At 37.7% G+C, this 20,854-nt stretch overlaps 1 protein-coding gene across 3 annotated transcripts in view; it reads left to right on the plus strand.

The window, feature by feature from the left end:
• Positions 1 to 5,437: 5,437 nt before the first annotated feature.
• The window catches only part of SUCLG2 (succinate-CoA ligase GDP-forming beta subunit), an 82,289-nt gene continuing 66,872 nt past the window's right edge, over positions 5,438 to 20,854 (plus strand). For all 3 annotated transcript variants that reach the window (XM_031056383.1, XM_031056384.1, XM_014306723.2), the window contains exon 1: positions 5,438 to 5,579. In XM_031056383.1, coding sequence (XP_030912243.1) covers positions 5,498 to 5,579 — 82 coding nt within the window. In that variant the 5' untranslated portion in view covers positions 5,438 to 5,497. The remainder of the gene's footprint in view (positions 5,580 to 20,854) is intronic.

Below are 20,854 nucleotides of genomic sequence, written 5' to 3' on the forward strand. Positions count from 1 at the left end.
CTTGATAAGGTGAAATACTTGGTTGTGGATGGCTAGCCAAGGTAGTTCCATGTAGAATTAATGGCACTAATTTTTTAATTTGATTTTTTTTAAGACCAAGACGCCTCAGTTGTAATAGCAGATATAATTTGAATCTTCAGTTGTTTGTCAGACTTGACCTTTCAGTTATTCCTTTTGACAGCTTCTTCATATTCTTGTTAAAGAACAGACTTAAGTGATTCTTTCTATTCTATTTATTCAATTTTAAAAAGTCAGCCTTGGATATTTTACCAGGGAGGCCAAAGAAAGAGAAAACCTTATCCTGAACATATAGGTTCAGGTAAGAAATACTCAGTGCCATAATCTGATGAAGTGTGGGTTTACTGATGCTGCTTCTGTTTGGTGCTTATATGGAACATTTCTTAACATTTCTTTTTGAGCAGAGTTTTGCTGAAGTAGTTAACATGCAACTTGCAAACTTCTTGATGAATGTGTTAAGACAGTTACTTCTGGTTTTATGTGTGTGTGTTTTCTTTTTCCAAAAGCAAGTACTCAAAAGATACCTCCTGGGTCATCTGAAAGATGTTTCACATCACAGTAGTTAATGCTGCATATATAACAACGATGTCTCTGTTGCAGTGTTTTCTAAATCTGTTTGGGGGTTTTTGGGGGGAGAGTTTGGTGTTTTGGTTGTGGTGGTTTTATTTTGGTTTTGGTGGTTTGTTTTTTTTTTAATCAATTTTTTTCTTGTCATGTGGCAGCTAAAGAATTGGCAAATGGAATAGTGTAAGAATAATGCAAACGAAATGCATTATTTGTGCAGAGCCTTTAGTACTTTATTAAAAAAACCCCACCAAACAAAAAGGTGGTAAATAAGAGGTTATGCAGGTTATGTGAAGAGTCAATTTTTTTTTTCTGGCAGTAGTCAACAAACCACAGATACAATTCTGCAACATCTGACCTTGTTGAGATGATCAGAAAGAAATATTTGATTTCTTGATGTGTGTGCCACTCATTTTATCATGCTGTTGGGACCAGACATGGTTTCTGCTTATATAAAGAAGGAACTTTGGACAGAAAGCTTGTTCAGAACAAAATATACAATTCCCAGTAATAGTAATTTTCTAAATCCTCCTCCCTCTATATACTTTTGTTTACATTAGTGTGATTCTGACTGGTAACAAAAATCTTGGAGATTGGAGAGGGAAGGGAGATTAGAGGTGAAACCCAACCAATACTTTGTGCTTTTGGAAAATGCCAAATAATTATAGCCAGCAGGAGAAAATCTGGTTTGAAAGTTGTACTTGAATAAATAATTCTGCCTTCGTCTCGCTTCATGTTGCTGCTCAGTTGAGGCCTTTTGTTCCACTTACTTGAGTTTTGGGATTTTTGATGTTGTCAGGCTCTCAGAAAATGTTATCAGTTATAAAAGAGCTCTATTTAAGTGTACTAATCTCTTTGATAAGCACTTTCATTAGAAATTTAATCTTAAGAAATATCTTATTAGGATGAATTTAATTCCTCTTTAAAGCTTTATTATTTTAAATAACAACATTTTATTTTCTGTGTGCTGCTAGTAATGTGTTCTTAGTTTCACAAACTGATTTATTCTTAAACCTTATTTGTGATTTCAAAATAAACAACACCTTTTGATTTACCAGGCAGATCTGAATCTCAAATAAGATCCACTCTGCATCTTCAATGTGTACATCAATACACAACACAAAGTTCCCATATGAAAGGATAACAGAGAAATGCCACCAGTGGAAAATTTTCTGGTTCTTTGTCTGTCATCTTATGAAGATGAAAGATGAGATGTCGCACAGAGTCAGGGTTTACTAAAATCCATCCACACACAATTTCCAGTCTCTTCTTCACAGGCTGGTGGGACAGGATCTACTCCTTGTACTGCAGCCCAATCTTGCAATAAAGAGAGAGATGAAACACAGATACAGCTTGAACTTGTGGAACACACTGGGTGTCAGCTGGGACAGAGCTTCTTGGAAAGATCTGAGACATCTCTGGTGTTTTCTGATATGTTTTCTGACCAATGTGTGGAGAGATAAAAATATTCAAGGAGGGATAAGCTGGGAATAGAAGGGGATTGTCAGTAATTAACAGAAGTTACTAAAAGCTAGGCTCTGCTTTCCTGTGCTGTAGGTTCTCTTTCAGCTGCTCTCCCCATTCCCTTTTTCACGCTGAGATTATTTTGCTGATGCTGATTTACCATCTAATTCCTTAGTCTCTTTGCTGAGAGCTGGAACTGAACTGGCAAATCTAAGAGTGCTGTTTGATGCTGCTGCAAGCAATGGAACAGCTGTAAAACAGGGAAATGTGTAAAACAAAGATGTGATGGCAGAGTTGTGTTGTGTGCTGGATTAAAGTCTCCTTCTAACAACTTTCAGGGGGAAGGGTTGGATTAAGGCTGCCTGTAGAAGCCTGTCTATGGGAAATAGCTTTCTCTCAAACCTTTGTTGGTTTTTATCTAGAGTTTTGGGGCTGTAGCTTTGTGCATTAGCATCTTACTGTCAGTCTCACGTGTGGATTTATCTGTAGAATGCATAAAAGTTTATGATGCCCAAGAATTTAGGCCATTTGAAGCCCATCTGAGATTTTTGAGAATGCTTGGTATAAATGTATTTGGAGGGTAGGGATTCAAGATTCTTGTATAAATTCAGATACAGATTTATTGCATCCAAAGCATCTTGGACTGAAAATTAGTTCAAAGCAGCATCTCATGTTTCTGAGATTTCATGATCACCTTTTTTTTTTGTCTTCACCCTAAAATGCATGTCCACAGATGTTTTGATTTTTCAAGATAGTCTTGAAAGAGCAGTCACCTTTACAGATACAAAGCTTGTGCTTTATTTCATCTCTTACAACTGCTTTAGTTTTCCTGCTGTCCTCGTGACATATGGTGGGTATCCTGCAAGTGCTTTAAAGCAAGTTTTTCATGTTCCTTGCTCTTCAGAGCTTCTGGTACAGACTTCAGATACTTATTAATTTTATCAAGCAGTTCATTCACAACCAGGAGTTTGTCTTTTGTGCAAAGACTTGATTGAAAGTCTTCAGTTGGCACTCAGTAAGAGTGTCTCTCTTAGAATTATGTAATATAGCAGGGGAAAAAGTCTGCTCACTAACCTGGAGTTTGTAGGATTTGTTTTTCTGTGCTACCAGTTGTTGAGCAGACCTTTGTCTCATCACCCTTAGGACTTTGACCCTTTTCAAAGGAGTTATTCTTTTATTTCCTTTCTGTGTTCTTCAGACTGGTCTGGTTCATAATTTAGGAAAGAAATATTGTTGTAATATCTTAATTGTCCAGTTTTTATAGGAGAAGATGTGTCCCTGTGCTTATGTATGTCTGCACTTTATGCATATGTAATAAGACTTTTAGCATCTCATCACTGGAGTATCTCTGTGGGACATTTTGAGTTGTAAAGCTGTTGGATCCCAAAAGCACCTGTGAGGTGCTGAGAGGGTTCTTGGGAGCAGAGGTCACTGCAGTTCCCATCAAGAAACAGTCACAAAAATCTTCCCCAGAAAGAATTCTTTTAATATTTTCCTTCGTATTTATTTGATTTAGATCATCTTAGTAATACTAATATGTGAAACTCGTTTATTTTTCTAAGTTATGAATAAAAGCTGTTTTGAAGACTTGGTCTAAATTATAAAACCAGTGACCAAAATTTTATCAGTAGTATTACTGACCTGTAGAATTTTTAATATAAATTAAAAGGGTCCCTCCTGGCCCTTAGTGTTAATCCCTTTGTGGAAATGATCCTGAAGTGATAATTGTTAGAGCCTAGCAGAGAATTTATAATAGGAAAACAAATTAAATGTCAACAATTATGAAAGGGACTTTAAATTTTGACCCTACATTTGAAGTATTGCATAACTGTAATGACACATTATCCATGAATAGCATGGAAGAATATAAATCATATGAGGTGTCTGTGTGATGTGTAGAATTAGAGATAGCCATAGAGCAAACTGACAATGCCATTTTGTTCCTCTAAAATATGTTAATCAGGTTATGCATAAAAGGATTTAAAATGTCATCCTGAGCTATTTGTAACTGTTTAAGTTCAGTGGGAGTCACTTTTACAGAAAACATGCAGTTGTATACTGTAGAAGATGGGTTTGTGTTTTCTTTATGCATCACTCTTTTGTGCTGTGTTTCGAATAGAATAGAACAGATGGGAGTTTGCTTTTGAGACAACTCAGCCTGTAAACCTTGAGTGTTGTGAGAGGGTGTGTTACTGAAAGACTTTAGCACAGACGAGTTTTGTTTTCAGTATAAAGTTGCATTAGGTTGATAATTTTTTTATCATGCTGTTAGAGATGAAAGTATAGTAAATAATCCTCTTTGTCCAACATTTCTAAATACATAGCACTGGCTTGCATGCTGTGTTCCTTACTTCAGGAGAAACCAAGAACTGATTGTGGCTGGCTGCCAGGGGGACAGCACTTTGTCTCTCCGTGTGGGAAAAGCATCTTTGGCTGGCACAAAATGGAATTATACCATTGCCAGGAGCCAGCTCCACCTTTGCTATTATAACATTGCCAGGAGTCAGCTCCAGCTCCTTAATTATTGCTTTTGTGTGAATCAATTCATCCTGCGTGGAGAATGTGTCCTTTCTTAAAACCATTCAGTAAAGATCCTCTGACTTCTGTAGTGTCTCAAGGATTCCTGCCAGGACAAGCAAGTGTGTGGTGTCTTTTTGTGTGTAAGGTCTTTGTACCCGTGGGGTGTAGATGTGTTTATATTCCCACAGGGGCATCTAAACTGGCATGTTGGGAACGAGGAGGGAATTATTCTAATTATTCTCATTATTCTAATTATTATACCCAGCTGCTGTTGGCCTGGCATGGCTGATGTGGCTGTGCTGGTGTCCTGCTGCTTAGAAGCACAATGAACAAACCAGAGCTAGCAAACCACTGTAAATACATATATTAGTGTATAGTTTCTTACAGAATAATGCTAATTCCATGACTGTTGTTTTTCTTCTCAGATATGCTTCAACAAACGCATAGAATCAGTGGAAATCATTTTATAGGGAGGGATTAGATGAAATATTGTATGATAAGGATATTTAACATGCAACTGAATTTGTTTTAATGTAAGAGTCTGTTACTACTTTTATAGCAGAGGAAAACATTGAAACATAAATAAACTTCAGAGTTCAAGCCAAATTTGCCTTGATATTAAATGCAAGACATTTTGTCTGGCCAAGTGAGCTTTGTGTAGCTTTTAAAAAATATCTGTAGCTTTCAGAGCACTTGGGATGCACAAATGTTGAGAAAAGGCACTTAGGTAAATCAATAAGTATTTTACCTTTTCTCTGGGTGTTGTTTAACTGCTGGTTTGAGATAACCATAAGGTGGAAGAGCTCAGTGGGCTGTCTCATGAACTCTTCTTAATGAGCATTATGTTATTTTCCCCTCTTGTTGTTTCTAGGCTGTTCAATTAACCCCCAGACGATGGCTCAACCTGCAGGAGTACCAAAGCAAAAAAATAATGGCAGACCATGGGGTTACAGTTCAGAGATTCTTTGTAGCTGATTCTGCAAATGATGCCCTGGAGGCTGCTCAGAGACTGAGTAAGTTGACTGATAATGGGAGAACTCTGCTTCACTGGTAGCAATCTGGAAAATAAATTGTTTTCTAATAAGTTTAAACAGTCTTTAAATTCTTACTTACTGAAAAGCTTTGATATTTCATCCAGACCATAAATATATGCTCAATTTTATATATGAGCAAGTTTTTAGTGGCAGTACTTAGAACTTTATGTCTCAAATGTTTTGCATGCAGCATGTAACGTGAATTCTTTAATTAACATTGTAATAATTCAGAATGTAATAAATTGTTGTGGAGGAAATTTTTTTGTATACTTGATATAAGGATCTGAAATAAATGTACTAGTGTAACAAGCTGTTTTCAAACAAAAATTTGCTCTATTAAAAAGCAAAGGAAGGAAAAGGTTTTGGCCTCTCCATTTTAAAAGATACTTAGATATTTGTAAATGTGTATGTCCAAATGAAGAAATAGAAAAGGTAAGTTGAGTTACCATCACAAAAGGACATGACAGTGGCTTGAAGAGAAGACCCTGCTTCTGGAGCTTTGTTTTGTTTCTCTGACAACATCCTCACTGTGGTGTGGTGAACAAAAGATAATGTGGGTCAGAAATGAATTTATGTAATAGCTTTTCTCTCTCAAAATAAAGTGTTAAAGTACTTTGTCAATCTGTTCTAACTGAAATAATTTTTCTATTTTTTAAAGTTGCACAGTTTTCCACTTTTCATTCAGAGTTTGTTAATATATCAAATATCAAAATGCCAGACGCCAGACATTATTGTAGTCTAATTGTGTAGTGACAGGAAGGTTTTTTGGTTTGTGCTTTACATAATGCACAGGCCACTTGGTTAAATGCATTTCAATTTTGCACACTGGAAGGTAAATTAACACAACTTTCTCATATCCAAGATCTCATCAGAGCTCAAGTAGCTAAGTAGCATTAGCATAATGGCTTGTTCAGTCTCTAGAAGTTCATTAAGGTGATACATTTTTCAGTGATCAAAACCTTCTTATGACAATCAGTGTATTTGGAAATATATCTGAAACAAAAAATGAAATGCAAGTGTTATGGGCATTTAGCAGTACAAAATGGCAAAGTGGGACATAAAGCAAAGCACATGAAATTGGAGTGTTTCCTCATGTCTGGATATCTGAGAAAATCAAGGAATGCTAACTGAAACCGTGGCAGGTTTATCACCAGTCCTTCAGCACTCAAATTCTCCTCTTCGTGATTGAACTCATAAATGGATTGGCCTGTCCAATAACTACTGCTGTTCTTGATCTCTGTGACTATTTGGAGATATAAATTACTCCATTAAAGGCAGTGAACCTCGTCTGTTTTATGATGCTGGGTTTATTATAAATAACCTCTGTAGCTTGCTTGTTTTGCAAATCAGAGAAATATCTGTCTGTTAAAAACAAACAAACAGTGTTTAAATAACCAAAAGTAAAATCCAGAACTAAAAAACGTTTGCTCACGCAACTTTATCTGGTAAATTTTATTTTAATTGTGTGGGCGTGCTAGCACTTCAGAAAGTGGAAGTTAGTGATACCTTTTTTCATTTTATGTAGTTGCATTCAGCCATGGTGCACTACTGAGCATGAAAGAACTGTGGTTTATGGTGTGGAATCTATTTCATGTTGGAATGACTGACACACCATTGATCCACTTAATAATTAACAACATCCTCGTTATCATTCTGGTGCTGTGCTGGCCTTGTACTTCTAACATGCACTTTGAAAACTAAGAATCAAGAACATCACTTTTGCTGCTGTGGTCATTGTTGTTCCAAGATTTTGCCAGGTTTATGTTCTTTGTGATCCCTCGGATTAATATTGGCTCTGTCACTCAGGGTTATCTGCACAATTTGCAACTGAATATGCAACCACAGAAAGATATGGGAAAACAGAAAACTTCAGCTTTCGGGAGGATGAAATGCTATGAAATAAAATAACCAGTGAAGGCAGTTTGGAGGTGTTGTTGATAGACTGGCATTCTGCAGTAAATTATGGGGAGAGGCCAACCTCCCCTGCCAAGTCCTGCTCAAAAATCTCATGTTTCAGGTGCTGTGTGCCACATTGCAGCTGTCCTTCACTTTGACTTCTTCAAACAAGAAAAGGTGCTTGTCAGCCTATTTTAAAGATGAAGATAGGATAAAGTTCTCAGAACTTGAAAGTTAAAGCTTCAGTATTTTTCTTGTGAAAGGAAATTCCTTCTACAGCCCTCAGGAATACAAGAAATACGGAAAACAAGAATTTTCCTTTTTAATCTTAGAGCATTACATCACTCATATGGGTCTGTGTGTGTGATAAAGGGGTAGAGGTAAGGGTATGATAGGAATTTCTGTCATGGAAGTCTGCATAAAGTCTGGAATTCACAATTTAATTTCACAATTTCGCCAACTGTTTTGTGCTTGACAGAGCTGTCTTTACTGCTGCAGGGCCTGTGCTCACCAGCTTTGCTATTGTTGGATTTCCTGTTGATGCAATGGAAAGAGATGAGATGATTTTTTGCTGCTGTCTTCACTTGTCAGGAAGGTGTTAATGCATGTCTTCTTGAAAGGGTTTGCCTTTATCCAGTATCAGCAGTTTTGTTCCACTTTGCTCACTTCCTCTGTTTCTCTCTATTTTTATTAATATATACGCTGAATGTTAATTTTTCTCAGATATTTTCAAAACTTACCAACTGCACAAAAGACAGTCTGCAAGGAATTTTTAATGGAACTAAAGGATTTTTTTCCCCTTCTAAGATAAGAATGGCAGATGTAAGAAAAATTAACATGACATCACTAATATTGACTTCAAAAGAAGTTGTACACAATACAGAATTAAGCCCCAAGGAGTTCATTGCCTTCTGTGTGCTAAGCAATTTCCCAGTGTAACTTTTGTAGAGAAGGCAATATTTACAGAGTGCCAAGAAATTCAGTCACAATAGTTTTCTAGTTTGTGTTAAAATTCCTTGGTTTTCAAGAGGGGAAAGAAAGATGTTGTCCTGTTTTGCTGCACAGTATGGTGTTGCTTGATCTTCTCTCTGAAGAAACTTAATTTGTAAACAAGTTCTTACAATTCCAGTGTAAAATAGAAGAAATAGAAAAAAATAAAATACTTGGGAGCCAAGTTTTTGTCTGAAGTATAAGCTCATGTGGCTTTTTTTATATTAACTCACAAGTCTTCTGATTTAATTCTCACTTAATTTAGGGTTTGTGTAGCCAGAGAAGGCATTTCCTTACTTGCTGTTTCTTTTCCTTGTACTGTAGCGCCAATACCTAAGGAAATAATCCTTATATAGGCTGTGTGTGCATTGCCACTGCCTGCACTGTGCATCATTTGTGAAAGGAAAATCTGTGCACTGGGCATCATTTCAGGGCATCGTTTGCTCTGGGCTCCTCCAGCACAAACCCTTGAGTCTCGTGTTCTGCTCTTTGTGCTCTGCCTGATGGAGAAGTTATTAAGGGACCCGTCATTTCCAGCCAGGAGGTGGGCAGAGCTGAGAGGGGCTGTAATTCTACTGGAGGGGGCTGCTGTGCACTGTCATTTGGCTCTTTGAATCAGTAGAGAGCACAGAGGTGGCTGGCACTGCTGACAGTCCTAAATCGATGCTGGGAACTTGGCATGTGTTTCTTTTTCTGAATTTTAACAAAAGCAATAGAATGCTGCCTGTTGCCACTTAGAGTGTTTCATTACATTTAGGAATCAGTCAGGTGCAGTGTTCACACTCTATCACAGAGAAATGCAGTTCAATTGAGAGCAAGGTGTTTATTCACTCCTCTTAAAAAAAATAATAAAACAAAATATAGCCTCTGCGTGTCCTATTTCTATTGCTTATGCATGAGGGAACTCATAAAATTCAGCTTTGGACTGAAGGTGTGCTTTTTCTATCAGGCTGGAGAGGTAAACATGTATTTTATAAAGAACAGAAAAGGTTTATTGAAGCATCTTTTCATGAGGTCATTTACCTGTCACCTATTATTCACCATTTTTTAGAATATTGAAAGAGTTCTTGGTCATGTGAGCACCAGTCTCCTACCTGTCTCAGCTCCTGAAATTTTTTTCTCCCCATGGCTTTTTAATTTAAAGGGAAGGCTGAATTTTTAGATGCTGTTTTAGATCCCTTATCTGAAAATCCACCTCTCTAGTACTGGTTGTGAAAACCACTTGAAAGCAATTTACGTTTAGAAGGGATCAAAAATTGACCTTTAGGCTGGTAGCATCCTTTTTGTGTCGATCATGAACAATTTGTTGATGATAATGCTGTCTGCATTTAATTTAAGCTTTTATGCTGGGAAAATTAAAAACATCCTTGAACCTGATGTTTCTGAGGATATTTGGAATGTGATTTCAAGTCCTTTTTTGTTATACCAGGAAGAGTTTTCTGTGAGTATCCTGTACAGAGTGGCCCCCTATATAAAATTTTATTTGAGAACTTGGCTACTTAGCTGATCTTTTTTTACTGTCATCATGGGGTTGCTTGTGTGATTTAATTTCCTCTCTGTTTCTGTCCATCAGGACAGGTAGCAGAATTGCTTCTTTCAGCGTTTCTATGATTTCCATATTTCTTTCAATTCTGTGCTTCTCTGTGAAGTAATAATTTTTCACCTGGGCATAATGAGTTATTTCTCAGAAACCCTCATGTTATAACTAGTTATTTTTTGAAGACACTCAGGTTATCCTTTTCTGCATATGTTGAAAAAGTCATGTGTTGCTGCAATAGCATTCCAGGGAACTGTACACAGAACTTTGCTTGCTGGTGGGGAACAGCTCTCCCACAAGTCCTCTTATTTTCTCTGACAGCTTGTGTTAAAGTTCCTTAGAGTTAATTTATAGCTTTCTGAAACTGTTCTTTTCAGGCAAAATAATGCTGTAAGTTATGGACTAATATGATCCTATTCTCACATGGGTAAGTATTTAGAAAACAATCTTTTAAATTTAATAGAAAACTGGTGGTGGATGAGCTGCCTTGGACCACGTTCAGTGTTACTGAACATGAGTATTTCTTTGTTCCACTTAATGGATTTTGCCTAGTCAGAGGAATGAAATCTAAAATTAGAGTGAATCTGCATTTTTTCCAAGCCACTTCTCAATGATAGAAAATACCTGTTAATACTCCATTATTTGCAGTCTTCATAACACATATCAATTCAAAGCTCCACAAAATTTGTCAATTTTACTTTCTCTTTTTTTTTTTTTACTCTCATTCTGTCCCTTGTTTCCCTTGAATGCATCAATTTAAAGCTCCACAAAATTTGTCAGTGTCTATGGTTTTCGTCTCATTCTGTCCCTTGTTCAGTTCCCTGTTGTTTCTCAGAGCCTTCTCCTCCCTGTGCTCATTTGCTCTTTTCTTCTCAGCCCTTCTCCCACCTTATGAGTTCTGATTGGGAAAATCCTCTTCCTATTTTTTTTTCTTTTTTTTGTGCTAAACCGTCAGTTGTTACCCTATTTAGCATAGTTTGAGCACATATTTAGCAGTTGTGTACTGCTAAAAGCCATTTGTGTACATACTGGTTTTTTGCTTGCTCAAGTGCTTTGCTCAGACCCACATTTGCTTGGCTTGGCAATCACAGAAGGTAATTTTTCTGTGTATGATTAGAAGACAAATACTGATTGCTAACCATGGTTTATATGATATTTAAATATTATCACATGATATTGCAAATAATAGGTTTTTTCCTACATTTGTCCATGTTGCAATGATTTGATTTTTGGAAAAAATACCGAAGTATCAGAGTTGTGCAAACAACTTTAATATTATCATTTGTATCTGAAAATGATGAAAATAATAAAGTAGAGTAAAAATTATGAAGGCAACATGTTGTTTGCTGCAGTTAAATCCTTTGTAGGAGGCTTGGCAATCAATATGTCAGTGACCCAATTTATTTACCTCATCTACTGGATGAAAAAGATCAGTCCTGGAAAATCAGAGGAGCCAGGAAAGGTGTTACAGGGCTTTGTTCACCAAATGTGCTGTGCTAGGGAGTTTGTTAGAAGGTCCTGGGGAATTTGCTGTGATACAGCTACAGAACAAAGCAGGAATAAAGCACCTCTGCATTGTAGTTATTTTTATGGACATTCTTGATTTCCTCACACATTGCTTTTTGGGGCTTTAGCTTCATCTGTCTTGGAAGCTGAACTGCACAAGGCACAGTCAAGGTGGAATGAAGATTTCATTTGAGGGTTTCACACTCAGTGAATGTTGGTGCTACAGGACCTTTTCCCTGGACAGGAGCCCTAAAGTTGTGCTGTTTTCTCCTCTGTATTGGTGTGGGTTGAATCTTGTAATCCTGCCTGTGCTTCCCTCCTCCCTTTTTGTCTCATGCTGAGAAACTGCTTCACAGAGGTGGCAGAGAATTGGAAAACTTTTCTGTGCAGCAGTGTTGAAGCAGTGCAACATCCTTGGGATACCCTGGGAGGGCTCTCTGCCTTTGCTTTCCTGCTTCTCTCATTCCACCAATGTTTTTCCACATAAAGCCTTGGCACCTCTGTGTTTTCTGTGGAATCCAGGCAGCTGTGGAACCACACATGCATTTGTTGGTAATGGCCACATGTGTTGCATCCTGCGTGCCAGAAAAAACAGATAGAGAAACTTCCAGCTTCTCTACCTGGGAGTTTGAGTTTTATTCTCTTCCAGAGAAGGTTAACAATGGACTTTGACAAAGCTCACCACTGGGTATTGTTTTGTTTCAAGGTGAACCTTTTTGTTTCAAGTTAACTTAAAATTTGTGGGTTTTTTAATATTTTAGAAATGAACATACTTTGCAAGACCCTCTACCTCCAGAGGAATTACAGAAATAGTTATTTTGAAATGCATTGTTATGAAGAACAAATTGTTTTGTTTTTCTTATCTATTCCCTTTGTTAGAGAATTACATGCTGAGTGTGAGTCAGTAAATGCAAGCTTGAGACTGCTTACATTAGTTGGATATTTTATAACCATTCTTTGTCACCAAATGTCTTCATATTCAATAGATTTATAGTAATATGAGTAATGGCTTGGGGGCTAACAAATCAAAATCTCATTTCAGATGTTTGACACTAATGTTGAGCTAACTTATTGTTCTCTGTGTTGGATTTCTGATCAAATTACCAAAATAGCTGCTTGAAAGTAAAACACAAAGTCAAAAATATTCTAGAAATGGGGTACTGAATTCAAAACATAATGTGTGCCACAGAGTGTGGGCTTTTGGAAATTTCAGTTGTGTTAAGTACACTACTGGATTCTTGTTCATAAAAGAAGGAGGCAACAGAGGAGGCAACATAGTTCTTGATTCAGGAATTTTATCATGTGGTGAAAAATGCAAAGTTTTACAAGGAGGGTACAAGATGACTGCTGGTATTTATTCCGCTCTTGTCACACCATATTTTATGGTTCTTCAAGGTAGTTTTGCAGCTGCAGAACAATAACCAGATGTGTAATTGAGAAGCAGCTGCATGAAATTTTCATTTTTTTATGCATAAAATCAGAACCATTAGACACAATGTATAAGGTATGAAATACTAAACAAAAATGTTTTCCCTGTAGTACTAGCAGCTGTGTAAAGGAAAGAAATCACTTCTTCTATACTCTCTAGGTGCCCATCAACTTCTAAATGTTCAGGGCCTGATTACTGAAAGCAAGTTTCATTCTTGTTTTCTTTCTTCTTTTCCCTGTTTTTTACTCTGTGCTGTGTGGTGCTGCATCTTCTATGTGATCAGTCCCAGTGGATAATCCCATGTATAGAGCTCTCAAATACAAAATTGATGCTCATGCCTGTTTTTCATTTAAACTTTTCAGTAGAAGGATTAGTAGCACAATCATGTTGAATAAAATCTAAGAAGGAATGATGGCAGTCCTAAGACAGTATAGTTTATGATTGATATGGTCATGATTTTCCTGATCTCATGTAGTGTGCCCCAAGTGACACAGGGTACAGCAGGAAGATACTGTTGTTGGTTATCTACTTTTCATATGTAATTTATTTGGGAAAGTTGCTTGTTTTTTTTTTTTTAATTTGTCAATTGTTTCTGTTAAATTTATTACACATTTTGTCTTTATGCACCAGGTGGTGGTTTAGGATAGGCTGGATTGACAAGTAAGGATATTAACTTGTACATTTGCTTGGAACCAAGCCAGGAATCTCTCACAACTGATGTTTCAACTCTTGTGAAGCTCAGAGAACACCCAGCATCCAACCCCCATACCATGATTCCTATCCCCTATTTCCTTCTCAGCCTTTTCCAGTCAATGAGGTAGTGTTAACTGGTATTTTGCAAAGGTTAGGATGACTTGCAAGAGCTTGTTTTATCTTTAAGGATGGGAGTAATTTACAAGTTGAATATATCAGCAGTTGAGAAGTATGATCATAAGAGGCTGTGATTATTATTTTTTTTTGGTAGATAATCTCTACCTAAAATGGTAGAGCAGTTTTTGAAGCTAAGGATGTTCTGACATTTTGTTAATCTGCTACTTCATATTTGAGAAAGTGCTGTGAATTTAAAATATGTTTATCTACATTTCTTCAAATATTTGCGGTTCAAGAGAAGTAAAATATTTCAACACATTTATGAATACAAAATGTGTCTTTGTAACCCTGCTGGATTCAGCTGGGAGATATTATCTGACTCTCTGCATCACAGTATATTTTAAATGTTGCTCTAACCCTTGAGAATGTCACCACAAAAAAATATTTAGTCAGAATCATGTTCAGGGTAGTTCCAGAAGTTAGCTATGCTCTTATTTTAAGTGATTTTTGTTTTATTAAGAAAAATCTGAAGTTGACAATTTTACCTCTGTGTGGCACACTCCCCCTGGTCGTACAGTTAAAGTCAGCTTTTGTTCTGTGCATCATTATGAAGGGGAACATTTTTCTTGCACCTCTCCTGGGCTTAGTTGGACTGCTCACCTGAGTAAGATGAATATGGCTAAACTTCAGGCTATAAATCTTATATTTATCTATTGTTCTAAATACTTAAGAACAGCCCTGGGGATTTTGGAGAAAGAGAAGAGAAAGGCAACCAAGAAGAGTTTGCTGTATAAACAGTTAACAATATAGAGTCACTGGAAGGTTCACCTCTGCTGCACTGCACTTCCCTCTCCTCCTGCCAAGTCTTTGACCCCTCTATTCCTCCAGTTATTCACCTGTACAGTTTAGCAGTAGCTTTCCTGATCTGGGTGTGTTGTGCTTTGTCCCCACTGCTGATCATTCATAAAAGTCCTGATGCCATGTCTGCATGTCCAGCACCCTCTCTTGTTCTTGTTCCCAAAGATGAATCTTGTACCCTGGTTTTGGGTTTAGCTCATTCGATGTACAGTGTGCTTGATTTTCTCGCTGGCCTTTCCACATCTGGCCTTCAGTATAATACAGCCTTTGCTTGGGTATTTTGGAATAAAAGTGGGACAAGAGAGACTTGAGGCTGATTACTGCAAATTTGACTATCTTAGGAAAAACTATTCTTATGCAATCTTCCCCTCTCCACCCCCCATTAGATACAGGCTTATGTCTCATGCCATAAAGTAATTTGCCATTTAAATATGATGATTAATTTATACTATAAATAACTTGCTTATTTTATCTTCTGAGTCACATTCCTATTTGAAGTGCATATACAGATAGTATTTATTTAGTTGGTTTTTTGATCCTTAAGAAGCCAAACTAGGTGCTTAAAGATGTTTGTATGAAAAAGTTGTTTTACAATTTTAAGATGAAAAAATTTCATGTATTTTCATATTTTATGTTGTTGGTTTACAAGATGAGATTCCTGAGTTGTTGAGCTTATGCAGCTTTGTGACTACTTTCACAATTTTGATTTATGGGTTCTGATTTATGGCTGAGTTTTACGTTGAGTTTCTGATGTTTAGAGTCCTGTAAATAGTGAGAGGTCTGGACATCCACAGACTGGAGTAAGCATTCCTTCAGAAATCTCTCTGCTGCTGAAGAAACAAAATAAACCAGTCAAATGAAATACTAGAGAGAGAGACTTTTAAGGGCCAAGGTCCAGGGGTAATTGAACACGAGTTGCATATCACTGAAGATGGCTCGATGTCAGAATTTTCAGTTGTGCAGAAAGGATGCAATTAGTGCAGTTAACAGCAGGTAGAGTAACATTAATTATGTGTTATTTTGTCTCTATGAATTGTTTTAGCTTTTTAGAGCCTTCTTTTGCATACTATTAAGTTATACTGCAAGAGGCTTTCTGAGAGTAAACTGTGACCACAATTTATACAAATATGATTTATGCTGCCTTAGACACCAGTTCTGAGCTTGATTTTGAAGTGAGAAGGTTGGAATATAAGAAATGGCAGAAGCATGAACAAAACATCATGCAAAAGTGTTGCCTTTAAAGAAAGGTTGCCCTATTGTATATCTGACACTTCAATAAAATCTGGAGCTCTTTTCAGCAGCGTAGAGAGGAGGAGTAATCTCCTGGAGGTTTATTTTCAGCTGTTACCTCATGTGATTTGTAAACCAGGCAGACACGATTCCATGACTCTGCAGAAGCTGAGAAGTGGGCTTTCTGATGTGCCAAAGCAGCTTGCTGACCTTGAGTTAATGAAATATTAACCAGTGCTTAACAGTTGTCAGGATGTCACATAGCATCTGTTTTTGAGGATTTGTAGGAGGGGCCATTGGGATGGTGCTTAGGTGACATCCCTGTCATTTCAATGGCAGACTGGCTGAACCCACACACTCAGCTGCCCAGGGTTATAGAGCTGCTGTACAGATGTGGTCACATCTGCTGCTGACAAGTTTGACACACGTTTGATCCATGGTCCTGCTTGTCTGAGGCTGAGAAGGTGCTGAAGAGCACCGTGCATGGAGAGTGTGACCATTTGAGATGTACTCACTCACCTGTTGTGCCAGCCCCCTTATAGGTTCAGCATGGGTTCAGGGCACTTAAATCAGCTGCACATTCTCTGAAGCTATGGAATCCTTGCACCATAATGATAATAGAACTGCAGTAATAAATAAGACAACACTTTCCTGCAAATGCTGATTGCCAAACCAAAAGCTCTCTCTTGCTTTTATATTCATTTTTCTAGGCTAATTTAATGTTATGAAACTGTAAAACATGAAGTTTAATGTATATAGTTATATCTTTGCTGCTGAGGTGGTGATTGGAGCTTGAGAGACAAATGCCAAGCTGTGAGAACTGGGGGGTAGCATGTTTGTATTCCCTCAAAAGGCTGGGAAAGGGCTGGGATGTGAGGAAGGCATGGAGGCTTCTAATTAATCAGGACAGTGCTATCAGTAATTGAATGTATGTACTGCTCTCTGTCTTTAAGTAACTGCAGAGTGCCCTGTTGAATACTAGAATTTGGTTCTCTTATGTACCCTCCCTGCTCTTTCCAAGCTCTAAAAGCTGATCATATATCTGAAGGAGAATCACAGATTGCATCCCTTGGGTTTCAGCTTAGCAGTGGTTGGTGTCAGTGCAGCCTGTTGGGTCATAATTACACAGAATTTGCTCTGCTGTCCAGAAAACTGCTCTGAACTGCCCTGTGTGACAAGTCAGGTGCTGAACTGATTCAGATGAAACACTTGGGCAAAGTTGTGTGAACCCTTCCAAGTGCACAGGAAAAAAGAGATTAAAAAGACTGGGGTAGTCAAGGGAAGCACTGGGAAACCTGGAACTGACAGGAGCTTTTTGTGCTTCTCTGTGGGCATTTGTGTGTCCTCAGCTTTCCTGTGAGATTCAAGAGCAGGTCAGCAGTTTGTAAGCTCAGATTTCTTCAAGGACTTAATAAGAATTTGTGTAAATAACTCAGGAAATTTGTGGTCCAGGAGTACCAATAATACCTGGTGTTAGGGAATGTTGGTTTCTGCCAATATCAAAACATTATTCTGTAATACAAGTTGTGACAACAATCAAAGAAATTAATTAGTAAATGCAATAATTTTGGGCTCACAGTGGGTTAAAATGTGTCTCTGGTATATAATGTCCCTACTGTATACAGTAAACTCAGTGGAGAGAAAGAGCCCATTTTAAAAGAGTGAGGAAGCAGGACCCATCAAAACAAACATCCTATTCCTCCCAGCAAAGAACTGCCATGAAGAACAGCCCTAGACCAGAATGAAACTGCCCACCTTTGGACCCAGAAGTGCAGTGGAAAGATGAGCATAACCCCAGGAAAAGAGGTAGCAATTAGGAAATAGTTGTGTAAAAAATTTAACTACTTTATTATAGAGTTTTTTCCCCTGCATGTAAGCATTGAATCCTGTTCTGTAACAAGTAAATCTGGAATAAAGAAAAAAAAGCAAGTACATTGTTGAGATCATGGGTATATTTACAATATATTCTTGGCATTCTGTGTGTCTAAATATGTAAATTGTGCTTTCTCTTTGCCTGTAAACAAGGTTTTGAGTGTAACATTGCTCATGGCTTAGGTTTCTGCAGACACCTAACAAGCGTGACCTGCTTCCCTGAAGCTTCTGTGCCTCTGGAAGGTTCCTGAGATGTGTGGGCTTCTCTGCAGGAGGCCAGCATTTGGGTTTTTAAACACCTTCCCCCCTTTTTTGTTATGAATCCAAAGTCAGTACTCTGAGACCGTTCCCCTACTTGGAAATATTTTTTTACAAGAACAAAAAGACAGTTTCTTTTGTATATAAAGAAAGAAATAGGCTTATGTGCAGGCATGAAGGATCTTAAATAAAACATTGTCCTTTTTCTACCTTAGTTCAGCTGGGAAAATCAATTTTTGGTTCCTCAACTGCAAAGAAAGATCAAAAGGAAAAACTGACAATCCAAACAAAGGGCAAGGTGATATGGGCTGCTTGCACTCCTGTTCCCTGGTGTGCTTCATACAGGCATTTTTCCAAGCAGAATATATTTACAGAAGAATCAAGGGTGGGTTTTTTTGTATCACCAAATCAACGATGCTGTGGCTAAAAGTGACCTGAATATAAAAGTAGAAAACGCCTATTTTATATTACACTTTGTGGAGCTCTTTGGTGCTAATTTAGGCAACAGTTCTCACAGTTCTCAGATGTGTCAGGTTCTTCATTGCACAATACTTATGTTTTGAAGAATTGTCATTGATTTTACTTCACTGGAACTGGCCAAAGACAGTACTTTTATCTTATTTTTTTTTAGCATGTTATGTAATGCAAGAGAGAAAATATCTTCATTCTTGCTTAAATGCCAACCAGATGCATATTTAAATCTTCATATGAAAACTAATTTCAGTCAGTGTGGAGGGAAACTTTATGGAGATTGGCTTTCCTGCTTTGTATTGATTCCTGTTTATATCTTTAATAAATAAAACATGATTTATTCTTATAAGCTCATATTTACAAGAGGAGGAGATTAAAGTGTCAGCAGAAAAAACAGAAAGGAGGAGTGTGAAAACTCTTTAAAACACACAAACTGAAAAACAGCTTGAATAACTTTTATGAAGTGTATTAATTATCTTTTGCATAAATGTAAAAAGTTGAAAATAGTTATAAAAGTATTTGATTTTAATGTATTTTCACTTCTTTGAGAGAATTTTTGAGTGGACATCAATTTTGTAACCATATTAAATGTTAATTCCATGGATAAGTACAAAATAGGCTGCATCTGACTCAGGGCACACCCTTTGCAGGAAAATATTTTTGTCTGTATGTTGTGCATCAGTGTGTTGGGTCTTTACCCATGCAGGCAGAATGCATTTACATTTGGGACTCTGTGTTTGGCATGTCTTGGCATGGTAGGGATGCAAATAACTATGTACAGAATGCTCTTTTCAAATACAGATGGTCCCAAGTTTCAAAAGCAGCAACTGTAGCTGGCAGCTCTGGGGCTTTTGGGAGTGTTTGCAGGGAAAGGCACTCTGCACTGTGGCATTTGAAAAGCAGAACCTTTAGACAGATGATTGGCACAAATGACCAGTGATTTATAAAGTTTAGGCCTATAATTTTTTTCCTCAAGCTCTGATTAGCTCCAAGACCTCCCCATTCTCATCAGGTGTGTCCAAGGAAAGTTTTGAAAGCAAATCCATTGATTTAAGGCCTTAAATTTGTGTGCCTGTGTAATAGCTTTGTAAGGGTGATGTCAGTATTACATAATCAATGAAAATAGGTCTGTATGTTTGACCTGTGTAGATTTTGAGGCACTTCAAACTGCTTGCAGCTTGTTTATTGTGCAGTTAAATCTTGATTTGTGGTAACAAAGTGCTCTGAATTAGATGAGTGGTAAGAAATGGTAGGAAAATTATTATGATAGTATTGAAATGTGCCTGATTTTGTAACTGTGCTCATTTGCAAGATTTTTCTTTCTTTGTCTATTCATTAATTAATTGTGTAACAGGAGAGTTCCTCGGAGATGTCAACAGAAAACTGGCAGCTCCACCTGCTCAGTCTGCAGTGCCATGGAAGTGTCATCGTGGTGCTTTATCACTTCACTTCTTAGACACGAGAGCAGAGGTTGGTTTCGGCTCTCTGCTGAAAGTAATGCACTCTTCATTTTCATTTTTATTTGTTGTCCTGCATCTTCTTTCACTGGTCTGGGGCAGCTGAGAGCTTTATGAAAAGCTTATTGCATGGAGCACACGTGACTGACCAGGGCTGCCAAGGTCAGAGCCTTGGATGTCTTGTTCTCTCTATCAACACCTCTCCTGCACTGCTGGTTGGAGCTTCCCTCCAGGGCTGCCCTGGACAGAGCTGTGGAACAGCCCACTCCTGGGGGAAATTACTTGATTTCACACCAGCATCCTGGTGTTCCTCTCTGCTGCCAGGTCCCTTGTCCCCCTGCAGCTTTGTTTTTTGGGTTACAAGCACAGTGACAGTGCTTTGCCCTGAGGGTGGGGGACCTTCATGCCTTCTTTTGTCTTCTGGCTTGGCCGTGGGGCTTCCACACAGGCTGCCCTGGAGGGTGGAGAATTTCATTTTACTCAGGCCATTGTTCTGTAACATACTGCAGTTTTGTTTCAATCTCTATGCCTCCTAATGTTTCCTATGCTGAAAACTCAGGAAATTGTTGATATTTCAACCTTTCTGCAGGCTGCAGGTGAGTAGGACCTACTCTCAATTTAGTTGCTGATGTTTCAAAATTCCTTGAATAAATGCAGACTTGGTTCTGCAGAAACCAGCCAAGGTGATGTCAGAAAATCACTTTGGTGTTAGTTAATTGAAAGAAAAGATGTGATTGTAGATGTTCAGTTTCAGACCAGTGGTAATAAAGCAGAAGAAAATTATTATGTGCATTATCAGATTTCATTTCTCATATATCCAGAATACTTGGCTTTAAAACTGTAGTCCAGAGGCTTTGCATCCGATTTACTTTGAAGAAAAATCTATTAATATCACAAAAGCATTTGAAAAAGTCTTTCCTTGTGAAACAAAGGAATTTGT

The sequence above is a fragment of the Geospiza fortis genome, unplaced genomic scaffold, assembly GCF_000277835.1.
Source record: "Geospiza fortis unplaced genomic scaffold, GeoFor_1.0 scaffold70, whole genome shotgun sequence".
Classification (NCBI taxonomy): domain Eukaryota; kingdom Metazoa; phylum Chordata; class Aves; order Passeriformes; family Thraupidae; genus Geospiza; species Geospiza fortis.